The following is a 13,561-nucleotide window of genomic DNA, read 5'->3' on the forward strand; positions in this document are numbered from 1 at the left end:
TACCTTGTAAATCTTGGTAATTATTGTCTAAAAGTGTCTGTGAATAGCCAAAAATGGCTTTAAGAGTAAAAATCCTCCAGAGAAAGGCTTACGGCAGACAGAAATTCAAAGTTGGCAAAGGTAAGAAAGAAAAGTTCCAGTTACAAATAAAACCAATCTTGATTGGGGGTGTGGGTTATTCTTCGGGAGGAAAATACCACATGTGAAAGGGGGAAAAAAATCACATTAGCAGAGCATGGTTTCGATCCATGGACCTCTGGGTTATGGGCCCAGCACGCTTCCACTGCGCCACTCTGCTCCTGAAGCTTAGCTGCAAATATGCTATATATATCTATAGTAATTTAATTGTGTGTTTTTTTCAACTTCTATCTCTCAATCACATTTCTTTTTTTATTGTTTTCAGTTCATTATGAAACATACAAATTCTACAATTTGCTTACTATTACCCAAACCCTTCCATTTCGTTATATAGTTTGTCAGGAAGTGGCTCAGACGAGTCAGAGGTGGAAGCCGGCCAACACATGCAACATGTTATAGGGCATTATGGGTAGACGTGTCCGCTCATGACGTGGCAGCCATATTGGTTTCGTACAAGCCGGTTTCACTAAGAAGTTGGTGCTGAATATACACGGAACTGGTTGCTTTGCCACTTTGAGGAAATTCACGATGTTAACCAAGTTCGAGACCAAGTCAGCTAGGGTAAAAGGTACGTAATCGCCCCATCCCCCTTCCACAGCAAATAATGCTTATACATTATATCAATGATCGTACACATGATTCGTTACAATACTCTGGCAGTGGTACACTGGTACATACAGGTGTACTATACCCTCCAGTAGCTCCCTGTACAGGCTGAACTATTTTTGTAAATTGTCCGTACTATACAATTTTGTATTATCTTTGAATTGTAATACCATACCACACTCTCTGATATTGTGAGTTGAGTAATAAAAGAATTGAATTGTACAACGTCATGTACTTGTAACCACAGGCACTCGAATCAATCTGTATGATTTAAAAAACGATGTATAAATTAATGCACAGCAAATATTTACTACACATTTAAAAAAAATCATACAGATTGATTCGAGTGCCTGTGCGTGTACCGAAGCTTAGCTCGGGAGTTGTGCAGATTTAGTTACACGTTTATTTATGGAGGAGTGATTTAAAATCCTGACGAACATTCTGAAATGTAGGATATGTTGTAGAAGTGGTGATTGATAAAATTAAATCAATCACAAAGTGTGCCAAATTTGCTAAACTAACTGTCCAATGTCAAACTGTGGACAGTCAAAGGTTGTGCTGTACCAATGCCATAGGGGTATGTACATGTAGTATTTCTTGGCTTTTTGTTTTCCTTGTAACAATGTTTTAAGTCTAATTTCCTATCTGTCTGTGTGATAAGAGACTTACAGTATTTGTAGTATTTACATGTAGCAGGGTTTGTAGGAAAACAGTATTCTAAACAATGTGTGCCCCCCCCCCCCTCCCCTTTGGCCCTAGGGTTGTACTGCCAATTACATGCCCCTCTTGGCCCTAGGGTTGTACTGCCAATTGCGTGCCCCTCTTGGCCCTAGGGTTGTACTGCCAATTACGTGCCCCTCTTGGCCCTAAGGTTGTACTGCCAATTACATGCCCCCCTTGGCCCTAGGGTTGTACTGCCAATTACGTGCCCCTCTTGGCCCTAGGGTTGTACTGCCAATTACATGCCCCCCGTGGCCCTAGGGTTGTACTGCCAATTACATGCCCCTCTTGGCCCTAGGGTTGTACTGCCAATTACATGCCCCCCTTGGCCCTAGGTTCATACTGCCAATTACATTACATAGATTTTTTGAGTGAGTGAGGTTTTTTTCTGCAGTTTTTGTGCTTTTAGTCGTTCCAATGTTTAAATGGAAGCAAATGCTACAATTCCTGTAACGTAAACATAGATAGATGGAAGCGACTCAGATCTGAATCACGAAGTTGGATGATTTTTTTTGCTAAATTATGCAATACAAGTACCTGCCAAAAAATCGGTCATTACCTAAATCCAACATTAATTACAGAGCCTTCAAGACCCAAGAAATGTTCACAGGTACCCCAATCCAGTCAAAATTGACAACAGTAGCAACACATGCAGTATTTTGAAATTAGTAGAACGCTGACATATCTCGCTCATGTGGTGTACAGAAATTATAGCATTTGCTTCCAGTTAACCATTTCACTACCACTGGCCTTATGTGATTGTTTGTTCTCCACCAGCCCCCTCACTAACATAATGTGAGAGTGAGTGTTATGTAATCAAACTGATATAAAAATACTTAGTTGCTTATTTTTGAAAAATAAGGTGTCATTTGAATGGAAAATAAATTTTCTACATCATAGTTGCAAATACATACATTGAAATATCACATACACAACCAAATATGGATTAAAGTAACAAAATCTTAATAAAACAAACATAGTGTGCTTGTAAACTAATAGTGAAAATGTCTGTTTTATTTAGGATTATCCTTTCACCCTAAAAGACCCTGGATTCTGGCTAGTTTACATAATGGAATTATACAGTTATGGGATTATCGTATGTGTACACTACTGGACAAGTTTGATGAACATGATGGTAAGTCTTTACTCTACATTGTATACTATTATATGCAATAATCAGGGTGGGGAGGGGGTTGCATAGAGGGGGTTGCATGGAGGATAAAATGAAGGTTGGCTTGTAGGGCTGTAATTTCCTAATTCCCTTCCCATCTATAGTTAGTCCCCGCAGACAAAGTTCGGAACGGGGACTTATGGATTGGGTTCCGTCTGTCCGTCCGTCCGTCCGTCCGTCCGTCCGTCCGTCCGCAGCCGTTTCTTGGAGATGCCTGGACCGATTTTTTTCAAACTTGGTACAGGGGCAACATGCTATGGCATACATATGCACGTCAATTTGTTTTATGATACGATCCAATATGGCCGCCTAGCAACCATTTTGTTTGCGAATTTTCCCTGTCTAAAGCCATAACTCAGACATGCTTTAACAGATCTCATTCAAAGTTGGTATTAGGACAGTGTTCTATGACATACATATGCATATTCATTGTTGTCATGATACGATCCAATATGGCCGCCTAGCAGCCATTTTGTTTGTGAATTTTCATGTCCAAAGCCATAACTCAGACATGCTTGAACAGATCTCATTCAAAGTTGGTATTAGGACAGTGTTCTATGACATACATGTGCATATCCATTTTCATTGTGATACGATCCAATATGGCTGCCTGGTAGCCATTTTGTTTGCGAATTTTCATGTCCAAAGCCATAACTCAGACATGCTTGAACAGATCTCATTCAAAGTTGGTATTAGGACAGTGTTCTATGACATACATGTGCATATCTAAAGAGACTAGAGTATCGCTTTGGTATCATTGGTTCAGCACTAGCGTGGTTTACATCATATCTTAACAATCGCAGTCAGTATGTAAAAGTGAACTCTTTAAAATCATCTACGTCAGTCTTGAAATATGGTGTCCCCCAGGGATCTGTTCTCGGACCCGTCTTATTCACATTATAGACCGCTCCACTAGAAGACATCATTACGAAATATAACCTAAACTACACCATGTATGCAGATGACTCGGGAATTTACGTCATCTGTGATAGGCCAGCTGACATTTTATCGAATGTAGAACTGTGTGTTGATGATATCCGTTCCTGGATGAAAATGAATATGTTAGTCCTAAATGATGACAAGACAGAAGTTATACAGTTTTCGTCAAAGTTAAAAACTGACGTTGAACAACTGACAAGCCTGAAAATCGGTGGATCAGACATAGTTCCATCCCCTTCCGTAAGAAATCTTGGTGTCAATTTACGAAATGACGGCTCTATGTCTGATTATGTTAGTCAAATTTGCAAAAGTGGGTTCTTTTCCCTATATAGGATTGGCAAGATTCGCAAGCTGCTTGATAAAACCTGCACAGAGAGACTGATACACGCATTCGTGACATCACGACTCGACTACTGTAACAGTCTATTGAATGGAATACCTAAGTGTCAGTTAAGTCGCCTACAATCTCTTCAGAATGCCGCCGCTCGTCTTGTATGCTGTAAACGTAAATCGGACCACATCATTCCAGTACTGATTGACTTGCATTGGCTACCGGTTGATGCTAGAATTAAATTTAAAACTCTGCTGATAACTTTTAAGATAATTAATCACATGGCACCACTGTACTTATCAGAAATAATTAGTTCATATGTACCCACAAGAAATCTTCGTTCAGCGGAAAAGCTGCTCTTAGTCAGACCCACTGGTATTTTTAACAAAACTTACGGTCAGAGAGCGTTTTCAATCTGTGCACCCACTCTCTGGAATTCACTTCCACTAGGTATTAGAAATTCAAAGACCATCGACAATTTTAAATCCGCTCTCAAAACTTACCTTTTTAAACAACATTTTTATTGAATTTTGCAGATTTTCTTTTTACATCAACCTTAAATTTCGCCCTTTTTAAGTAAGCATTGTTTTTATTAGCATTATTTTCTTATTCAAACATTTATCTATTTTACTAGCGTATTAGTATATATTACACATATTTTGTATAGTTTCAAGTTACATCTGTATTTTAAAATTCCAGTCTGTGTATTGTTATGGAAAGCGCACTGAGACGCAGTGTAGTGCGCTCTTTTATAAGAAATAAATTATTATTTATTATTATTATATCCATTTTCATCGTGATACGATCCAATATGGCTGCCTGGCAGCCATTTTGTTTGTGAATTTTCCATGTCCGAAGCCATAACTCAGACATGCTTAAACAGATCTCATTCAAAGTTGGTATTAGGACAGTGTTCTATGACATACATGTACATGTGCATATCCATTTTCGTCGTGATACGATCCAATATGGCTGCCTGGCAGCCATTTTGTTTTGTGAATTTTCCTTGTCCAAAGCCATAACTCAGACTCCATTTTCATCGTGATATGATCCCCCATACCCAACCAATCCTTTATTGTTGGAGGCATATTCCATGTCCAACAAGCACACACAACATATCTAAGTCTGTTTGTTTTAGGTTCACAAATGTTGGGTGATCAGAGTACTGATAATTCCTTAAAACCCAAATAAAACCCATTCTCAATGACTTGTTATCAATGTCATCTAACACTTCCCTTCCCATCTATAGTTATCAATGTCATCTAACACTTACCTTCCCATCTATAGTTATCAATGTCATCTAACACTTCCCTTCCCATCTCCCTTCCCATCTATAGTTATCAATGTCATCTAACACTTCCCTTCCCATCCATAGTTATCAATGTCATCTAACACTTCCCTTACCATCCATAGTTATCAATGTCATCTAACACTTCCCTTACCATCCATAGTTATCAATGTCATCTAACACTTCCCTTACCATCCATAGTTATCAATGTCATCTAACACTTCCCTTACCATCCATAGTTATCAATGTCATCTAACACTTCCCTTACCATCCATAGTTATCAATGTCATCTAACACTTCCCTTACCATCCATAGTTATCAATGTCATCTAACACTTCCCTTACCATCCATAGTTATCAATGTCATCTAACACTTCCCTTACCATCCAGTTATCAATGTCATCTAACACTTCCCTTACCATCCATAGTTATCAATGTCATCTAACACTTCCCTTCCCATCTATAGTTATCAATGTCATCTAACACTTCCCTTCCCATCCATAGTTATCAATGTCATCTAACATTTCCCTTCCCATCCATAGTTATCAATGTCATCTAACACTTCCCTTCCCATCCATAGTTATCAATGTCATCTAACACTTCCCTTCCCATCCATAGTTATCAATGTCATCTAACACTTCCCTTCCCATCCATAGTTATCAATGTCATCTAACACTTCCCTTACCATCCATAGTTATCAATGTCATCTAACACCTCCCTTCCCATCCATAGTTATCAATGTCATCTAACACTTCCCTTACCATCCATAGTTATCAATGTCATCTAACACTTACCTTCCCATCTATAGTTATCAATGTAATCTAACACTTCCCTTCCCATCTATAGTTATCAATGTCATCTAACACTTCCCTTCCCATCTATAGTTATCAATGTCATCTAACACCTCCCTTCCCATCTATAGTTATCAATGTCATCTAACACTTACCTTCCCATCTATAGTTATCAATGTCATCTAACACTTCCCTTCCCATCTATAGTTATCAATGTCATCTAACACTTCCCTTCCCATCCATAGTTATCAATGTCATCTAACACTTCCCTTCTCATCTATAGTTATCAATGTCATCTAACACTTCCCTTACCATCTATAGTTATCAATGTCATCTAACACTTCCCTTCCCATCTATAGTTATCAATGTCATCTAACACTTCCCTTACCATCCATAGTTATCAATGTCATCTAACACTTCCCTTACCATCCATAGTTATCAATGTCATCTAACACTTCCCTTACCATCCATAGTTATCAATGTCATCTAACACTTCCCTTACCATCCATAGTTATCAATGTCATCTAACACTTCCCTTACCATCTATAGTTATCAATGTCATCTAACACTTCCCTTCCCATCCATAGTTATCAATGTCATCTAACACTTCCCTTACCATTCATAGTTATCAATGTCATCTAACACTTCCCTTACCATCCATAGTTATCAATGTCATCTAACACTTCCCTTACCATCCATAGTTATCAATGTCATCTAACACTTCCCTTACCATCCATAGTTATCAATTTCATCTAACACTTCCCTTCCCATCCACAGTTATCAATGTCATCTAACACTTCCCTTACCATCTATAGTTATCAATGTCATCTAACACTTCCCTTACCATTCATAGTTATCAATGTCATCTAACACTTCCCTTACCATCCATAGTTATCAATGTCATCTAACACTTCCCTTACCATCCATAGTTATCAATGTCATCTAACACTTCCCTTCCCATCCACAGTTATCAATGTCATCTAACACTTTCCTTACCATCTATAGTTATCAATGTCATCTAACACTTCCCTTACCATCCATAGTTATCAATGTCATCTAACACTTCCCTTCCCATCCATAGTTATCAATGTCATCTAACACTTCCCTTACCATCCATAGTTATCAATGTCATCTAACACTTCCCTTCCCATCCATAGTTATCAATGTCATCTAACACTTCCCTTCCCATCCATAGTTATCAATGTCATCTAACACTTCCCTTCCCATCCATAGTTATCAATGTCATCTAACACTTCCCTTCCCATCCATAGTTATCAATGTCATCTAACACTTACCTTCCCATCCATAGTTATCAATGTCATCTAACACTTCCCTTACCATCCATAGTTATCAATGTCATCTAACACTTCCCTTCCCATCCATAGTTATCAATGTCATCTAACACTTCCCTTCCCATCTATAGTTATCAATGTCATCTAACACTTCCCTTCCCATCTATAGTTATCAATGTCATCTAACACTTCCCTTCCCATCCATAGTTATCAATGTCATCTAACACTTCCCTTACCATCCATAGTTATCAATGTCATCTAACACTTCCCTTCCCATCCATAGTTATCAATGTCATCTAACACTTCCCTTACCATCCATAGTTATCAATGTCATCTAACACTTCCCTTACCATCCATAGTTATCAATGTCATCTAACACTTACCTTCCCATCTATAGTTATCAATGTCATCTAACACTTCCCTTCCCATCCATAGTTATCAATGTCATCTAACACTTCCCTTCCCATCTATAGTTATCAATGTCATCTAACACTTACCTTCCCATCCATAGTTATCAATGTCATCTAACACTTCCCTTCCCATCTATAGTTATCAATGTCATCTAACACTTCCCTTCCCATCCATAGTTATCAATGTCATCTAACACTTCCCTTACCATCCATAGTTATCAATGTCATCTAACACTTCCCTTACCATCCATAGTTATCAATGTCATCTAACACTTCCCTTCCCATCTATAGTTATCAATGTCATCTAACACTTCCCTTCCCATCCATAGTTATCAATGTCATCTAACACTTCCCTTCCCATCCATAGTTATCAATGTCATCTAACACTTCCCTTACCATCCATAGTTATCAATGTCATCTAACACTTCCCTTACCATCCATAGTTATCAATGTCATCTAACACTTCCCTTCCCATCTATAGTTATCAATGTCATCTAACACTTCCCTTCCCATCCATAGTTATCAATGTCATCTAACACTTCCCTTCCCATCTATAGTTATCAATGTCATCTAACACTTCCCTTCCCATCTATAGTTATCAATGTCATCTAACACTTCCCTTCCCATCCATAGTTATCAATGTCATCTAACACTTCCCTTACCATCTATAGTTATCAATGTCATCTAACACTTCCCTTCCCATCTATAGTTATCAATGTCATCTAACACTTCCCTTCCCATCTATAGTTATCAATGTCATCTAACACTTCCCTTCCCATCTATAGTTATCAATGTCATCTAACACTTCCCTTCCCATCTATAGTTATCAATGTCATCTAACACTTCCCTTACCATCTATAGTTATCAATGTCATCTAACACTTCCCTTCCCATCTATAGTTATCAATGTCATCTAACACTTCCCTTCCCATCCATAGTTATCAATGTCATCTAACACTTCCCTTACCATCTATAGTTATCAATGTCATCTAACACTTCCCTTCCCATCTATAGTTATCAATGTCATCTAACACTTCCCTTCCCATCCATAGTTATCAATGTCATCTAACACTTCCCTTCCCATCTATAGTTATCAATGTCATCTAACACTTCCCTTACCATCTATAGTTATCAATGTCATCTAACACTTCCCTTCCCATCTATAGTTATCAATGTCATCTAACACTTCCCTTCCCATCCATAGTTATCAATGTCATCTAACACTTCCCTTACCATCTATAGTTATCAATGTCATCTAACACTTCCCTTCCCATCTATAGTTATCAATGTCATCTAACACTTCCCTTCCCATCCATAGTTATCAATGTCATCTAACACTTCCCTTCCCATCTATAGTTATCAATGTCATCTAACACTTCCCTTACCATCTATAGTTATCAATGTCATCTAACACTTCCCTTCCCATCTATAGTTATCAATGTCATCTAACACTTCCCTTCCCATCCATAGTTATCAATGTCATCTAACACTTCCCTTCCCATCCATAGTTATCAATGTCATCTGACACTTCCCTTCCCATCTATAGTTATCAATGTCATCTAACACTTCCCTTCCCATCTATAGTTATCAATGTCGTCTAACACTTCCCTTCCCATCTATAGTTATCAATGTCATCTAACACTTCCCTTCCCATCTATAGTTATCAATGTCATCTAACATTTCCCTTCCCATCCATAGTTATCAATGTCATCTAACACTTCCCTTACCATCCACAGTTATCAACTTGGTACAGGGGCAACATGCTATGGCATACATATACATGTCAATTTGTTTTATGATACAATCCAATATGGCCGCCTAGCAGCCATTTTGTTTACGAATTTTTACCTGTCCAAAGCCATATCTCAGACGTGCTTGAACAGATCTCATTCAAAGTTGGTATTATGTTCATTGTTGTCATGATATGATCTAATATGGCTGCCTGGCAGCCATTTTGTTTGCGAATTTTCCATGTACAAAGCCATAACTCAGACATGCTTGAACAGATTTCATTCAAAGCTGGTCATAGGATAGTGTTCTATGACATACATATGCATATTCATTGTTGTTGTGATACGATTCAATATGGCTGCCTGGTAGCCATTTTGTTTGCGAATTTTCCATGTCCAAAGCCATAACTCAGACATGCTTGAATAGATCTCATTCAAAGTTCGTATTAGCACAGTGTTCGATGACATACATGTGCACATTCATTTTCATCGTGATACAAATCCGATATGACTGCCTGGCAGCCATTTTGTTGGTGCAGTTTTCATGTCCAAAGCCATAAACTCAGACATGCTTGAACAGAGTAGTGATATCAAAAACAACCATATAAGGCCAAACAACATAAACCAGGTTTGAAAATGACAACATAAACTGCCAGTTCCTTAAAACCCAATCATAGCGGGACTATGTCATTTTCAATGACTTGTTATATATCAGTTTGATTATGTAACACTCACTCATACTTTTATCATGTGTGTGCTAATGAGGGGCCTAGTGGATAGCATACATGTACATGTACTGTACAGTCTAGTGGATAGCATACAGTGCCATGTGGAGATTAGTGGTGAAAGAGTTAATGTCATAGAATATTATATATATAAGTTTTTTTTATTTGATTACAGGTCCAGTACGTGGTATATGTTTTCATAATCAGCAGCCATTGTTTGTGTCTGGTGGTGATGATTATAAAATCAAAGTTTGGAATTACAAACTAAAACGTTGTCTTTTTACTCTACTTGGCCATTTGGATTACATCAGAACTACAGTATTTCACCATGTAAGTCAAATAAAAACTCTCACTCTCAAAGTGTCACCATGTAAGTCAAATAAAAACTCACTGTCAAAGTTTTTGGACAAGTTCATGTTATTCAATGATTACTATTGTATAAATATGACAAAAATGCAACAGTCATTGTTGTTTAGACAACAGTCCTTATTGTTGTTTAGACAACAGTCCTTATTTTTGTTTAGACAACAGTCCTTATTGTTGTTTAGACAAGTTCTTATTGTTGTTTAGACAACAGTCCTTATTGTTGTTTAGACAACAGTCCTTATTGTTATTTAGACAACAGTCCTTATTGTTGTTTAGACAACAGTCCTTATTGTTATTTAGACAACAGTCCTTATTGTTGTTTAGACAACAGTCCTTATTGTTATTTAGACAACATTTGTTATTGTTGTTTAGACAACATTTGTTATTGTTGTTTAGACAACACTCCTTATTGTTGTTTAGACAACAGTCCTTATTGTTGTTTAGACAACAGTCATTATTGTTGTTTAGACAACAGTCCTTATTGTTGTTTAGAAAACAGTCCTTATTGTTGTTTAGACAACACTCCTTATTGTTGTTTAGACAACACTCCTTATTGTTGTTTAGACAACAGTCCTTATTGTTGTTTAGACAACAGTCATTATTGTTGTTTAGACAACAGTCCTTATTGTTGTTTAGAAAACAGTCCTTATTGTTGTTTAGACAACACTCCTTATTGTTGTTTAGACAACACTCCTTATTGTTGTTTAGACAACACTCCTTATTGTTGTTTAGACAACAGTCCTTATTGTTGTTTAGACAACATTTGTTATTGTTGTTTAGACAACATTTGTTATTGTTGTTTAGACAATGTTTGTTATTGTTGTTTAGACAACATTTGTTATTGTTGTTTAGACAATGTTTGTTATTGTTGTTTAGACAATGTTTGTTATTGTTGTTTAGACAACACTCCATATTGTTGTGTAGACAACAGTCCTTATTGTTGTTTAGACAACAGTCCTTATTGTTGTTTAGACAATGTTATTGTTGTTTCGATAAGTCGTTATTGTTGTTTAGACAACAGTTGTTATTGTTTCCACAAGTTGTAATTGTTGTCTACACAACAGTAGTTATTGTTGTTTAGACATTTTCTTATGGTCTTTTTGAAAAAGATCGAATGTCAGATGTAGTTTTGTGTATGATGTACATGTAGTCCCGTAGTTTGTATCCCTACATCGATGTCATACATGTAGTCTTGTAGTTTGTATCCCTACATCGATGACATACATGTAGTCTTGTAGTTTGTATCCCTACATCGATGTCATACATGTAGTCCCGTAGTTTGTATCCCTACATCGATGTCATACATGTAGTCTTGTAGTTTGTATCCCTACATCGATGTCATACATGTAGTCTTGTAGTTTGTATCCCTACATCGATGACATACATGTAGTCTTGTAGTTTGTATCCCTACATCGATGACATACATGTAGTCTTGTAGTTTGTATCCCTACATCGATGACATACATGTAGTCTTGTAGTTTGTATCCCTACATCGATGTCATACATGTAGTCCCGTAGTTTGTATCCCTACATCGATGACATACATGTAGTCCCGTAGTTTGTATCCCTACATCGATGTCATACATGTAGTCCCGTAGTTTGTATCCCTACATCGATGACATACATGTAGTCCAGTAGTTTGTATCCCTACATCGATGACATACATGTAGTCCCGTAGTTTGTATCCCTACATCGATGTCATACATGTAGTCCCGTAGTTTGTATCCCTACATCGATGACATACATGTAGTCTTGTAGTTTGTATCCCTACATCGATGTCATACATGTAGTCTTGTAGTTTGTATCCCTACATCGATGACATACATGTAGTCCCGTAGTTTGTATCCCTACATCGATGTCATACATGTAGTCCAGTAGTTTGTATCCCTACATCGATGACATACATGTAGTCCCGTAGTTTGTATCCCTACATCGATGTCATACATGTAGTCCAGTAGTTTGTATCCCTACATCGATGACATACATGTAGTCCCGTAGTTTGTATCCCTACATCGATGTCATACATGTAGTCCAGTAGTTTGTATCCCTACATCGATGTCATACATGTAGTCTTGTAGTTTGTATCCCTACATCGATGTCATACATGTAGTCTTGTAGTTTGTATCCCTACATCGATGTCATACATGTAGTCTTGTAGTTTGTATCCCTACATCGATGACATACATGTAGTCTTGTAGTTTGTATCCCTACATCGATGTCATACATGTAGTCTTGTAGTTTGTATCCCTACATCGATGTCATACATGTAGTCTTGTAGTTTGTATCCCTACATCGATGACATACATGTAGTCTTGTAGTTTGTATCCCTACATCGATGTCATACATGTAGTCTTGTAGTTTGTATCCCTACATCGATGTCATACATGTAGTCTTGTAGTTTGTATCCCTACATCGATGTCATACATGTAGTCTTGTAGTTTGTATCCCTACATCGATGACATACATGTAGTCTTGTAGTTTGTATCCCTACATCGATGTCATACATGTAGTCTTGTAGTTTGTATCCCTACATCGATGTCATACATGTAGTCTTGTAGTTTGTATCCCTACATCGATGTCATACATGTAGTCTTGTACATTTTGTAGTTTGTATCCCTACATCGATGTCATACATGTAGTCTTGTAGTTTGTATCCCTACATCGATGACATACATGTAGTCTTGTAGTTTGTATCCCTACATCGGTCATACATGTAGTCCCGTAGTTTGTATCCCTACATCGATGTCATACATGTAGTCTTGTAGTTTGTATCCCTACATCGATGTCATACATGTAGTCTTGTAGTTTGTATCCCTACATCGATGTCATACATGTAGTCCCGTAGTTTGTATCCCTACATCGATGTCATACATGTAGTCTTGTAGTTTGTATCCCTACATCGATGTCATACATGTAGTCTTGTAGTTTGTATCCCTACATCGATGACATACATGTAGTCTTGTAGTTTGTATCCCTACATCGATGTCATACATGTAGTCCCGTAGTTTGTATCCCTACATCGATGTCATACATGTAGTCTTGTAGTTTGTATCCCT

General features: G+C 37.5%; 1 protein-coding gene across 1 annotated transcript in view; it reads left to right on the forward strand.

Annotated features, from left to right (window-relative positions):
• The first annotated feature begins 565 nt into the window (after window positions 1-565).
• The window catches only part of LOC144439675 (coatomer subunit alpha-like), an 83,411-nt gene continuing 70,415 nt past the window's right edge, over window positions 566-13,561 (forward strand). The window contains exons 1-3 of the mRNA XM_078128908.1: window positions 566-706; window positions 2,486-2,599; window positions 10,315-10,469. Coding sequence (XP_077985034.1) covers window positions 667-706; window positions 2,486-2,599; window positions 10,315-10,469 — 309 coding nt within the window. The 5' untranslated portion in view covers window positions 566-666. The remainder of the gene's footprint in view (window positions 707-2,485; window positions 2,600-10,314; window positions 10,470-13,561) is intronic.

This window comes from Glandiceps talaboti, chromosome 9 (genome assembly GCF_964340395.1).
Source record: "Glandiceps talaboti chromosome 9, keGlaTala1.1, whole genome shotgun sequence".
Lineage (NCBI taxonomy): Eukaryota > Metazoa > Hemichordata > Enteropneusta > Spengelidae > Glandiceps > Glandiceps talaboti.